At 39.3% G+C, this 1,932-nt stretch overlaps 1 protein-coding gene across 2 annotated transcripts in view; it reads right to left on the reverse strand.

The window, feature by feature from the left end:
• The window catches only part of LOC106530768 (T-lymphoma invasion and metastasis-inducing protein 2), a 42,015-nt gene that overhangs the window by 6,843 nt on the left and 33,240 nt on the right, over positions 1 to 1,932 (reverse strand). For both annotated transcript variants that reach the window (XM_014026465.1, XM_014026466.1), the window contains 3 exons: positions 1,241 to 1,429; positions 898 to 966; positions 701 to 826 (listed from right to left, as the gene is read on the reverse strand). In XM_014026465.1, coding sequence (XP_013881919.1) covers positions 701 to 826; positions 898 to 966; positions 1,241 to 1,429 — 384 coding nt within the window. The remainder of the gene's footprint in view (positions 1 to 700; positions 827 to 897; positions 967 to 1,240; positions 1,430 to 1,932) is intronic.

Here is a 1,932-nt window from a genome sequence, read left to right on the forward strand (position 1 = left end):
GCATCGATCATGCTAATGCTAGCTGTCACGTTCTCTCGTCCTGGCCACACCTCCGCTCTCTAACCCCACCCCCTCCCCTAACCACACCCCCTCCCCTACCCACTTTGATGCATTTTTCAAATTTCGCCTTGGGGCGGAGTTATCTTTTCACAGGGGGCGGGGTAAGATACACTTTAAAGTTTAAGAGGGAGAAAGGTAGCTAAATGCTAAAGGCTCAAGTGGTAGAATGGTAGCTAAATGCTAAAGGCTCAAGTGGTAGAATGGTAGCTAAATGCTAAAGGTTTAAGTGGTAGAAAGGTAGCAATATGCTAAAAGCTCAAGTGGTAGAATTGTAGCTAAATGCAAAACAAATAAGTGGCAGAAACAGCTAAATGCTGAAAGCTTAAGAGGTAGAATGGTAGCTAGATGCTAAAGGCTCAAGTGGTAAAATGATAGCTAAATGCTAAAAGTGGCTAAATAATACCTCAAAGCTTAAGTGTTAGAAAGGTAGCTAAATGCTAAAGAAAAGAAAATTTAATTGAATAGTAGCTAAATATTAAAAATGCCAGAAAACTAGATAAAAGTGGCAAAATAGTAGCTAAAAGCTCAAAGTGACAGACAGTAGCTGACTCGTCATTTCAGCTAATAAAGATCTTGTGAGAAATAAAACCTCTGAACAGAAGTTTTGAATATAAAACAAATAAAAATGATGTGTTTTTACCTGAAACTGTTCTGGAGTTTCCAAGCAGCTGAAGTTCGGACATGCTGAGATTCTTTCCTCCAGCGTTTGAAGGAAAACTCTCTGGAAGTCCAACATCTCAGGAAGGCTGCCGAACAGCGCCTCCATCTGAATCAGGAGAAACGACTACATCAGACCTGAAACCTAAAAGTCTGAGCTTCACGTGGGTCGGTTCTCACCTCGTCTTTACTGAGGAACGTCTGGTTCTGCAGAGGACTCAGGTAGATGTCGAACAGACACACCAGGTCCTGAACACAACAACACAAAAGATGTTACACAAAGATGACTTAAGTGTTGAAAGTTTGAATAAAACTGATGTTTGGTTTAAATACTAAGATAAGAAATATAAAGTGAACATCAGCCAGAAAATGTACTTATTAATTTAAAAGATTTAAATAAAAACCAACACAAACGTTGATCTGAAATATTTGTTTGCAGTTTGTAATTAAAAGCAGATTTCAGTGGATATAGTCCTGGTTCTGGGTCTAACTGCAGTAGTTTTTTTGGGCTGCAGGTTCTGACCTTCACGTAGGATTTCTCGGTGTCGACCAACTCTTCGATCACTTTCCGCAGACGCTGACAAACGCTCAGGTGGGCGGGGCTTGTCAGCGGCAGACCGCCCTCTCTGCAGTATGGGTTTGTGGGGATTTCATGGTCCGAGGTTCTGGTCTCTGCAAAGGTCTGGTACAGAGGGAAGACCTGGTCCAGGTTCTGGAAGGAGAAGAACAGGTGTAAAAAAAAAAACCCCGTAAAACAGCCTGGAACACACAAACAAAAACAGGCAAAGATAGAACTCTCCATTTATTAATAAACAATAATAATTAATTACAAATTAAGTCCTATAATTCAGGGGTTCTTAACCTTTTAGACCTCGGGGCCCAGTTTATTGAGCATAAAGTGGCACGAGGCCCAGTCAGACATTACCAGTGTACGCACGGAGCAAAATGATAATTATTCTAAATCTTGGAACAAGTTTGAGGGAACAGTGTACGTCGATACAGGGAGTGAAATTGTGGAATGATCTGGAGAGTGATGTTAGAAATGCTGGATCATTGTTTGTGTTTAAAATAATGATTAAACTTGGTTTAATGAACAAATATAAATTAGAATAAGGGGTTTTATGTAAGATTTATTTAATGTTGTTTCTGTTTTGTTGTATTTTTGTAACCAGATGATTATTAATATTTTTTCTTCTTTTTTTCTTTGTAAAAAGG

Source organism: Austrofundulus limnaeus, unplaced genomic scaffold, assembly GCF_001266775.1.
Source record: "Austrofundulus limnaeus strain Quisiro unplaced genomic scaffold, Austrofundulus_limnaeus-1.0 Scaffold557, whole genome shotgun sequence".
Lineage (NCBI taxonomy): Eukaryota > Metazoa > Chordata > Actinopteri > Cyprinodontiformes > Rivulidae > Austrofundulus > Austrofundulus limnaeus.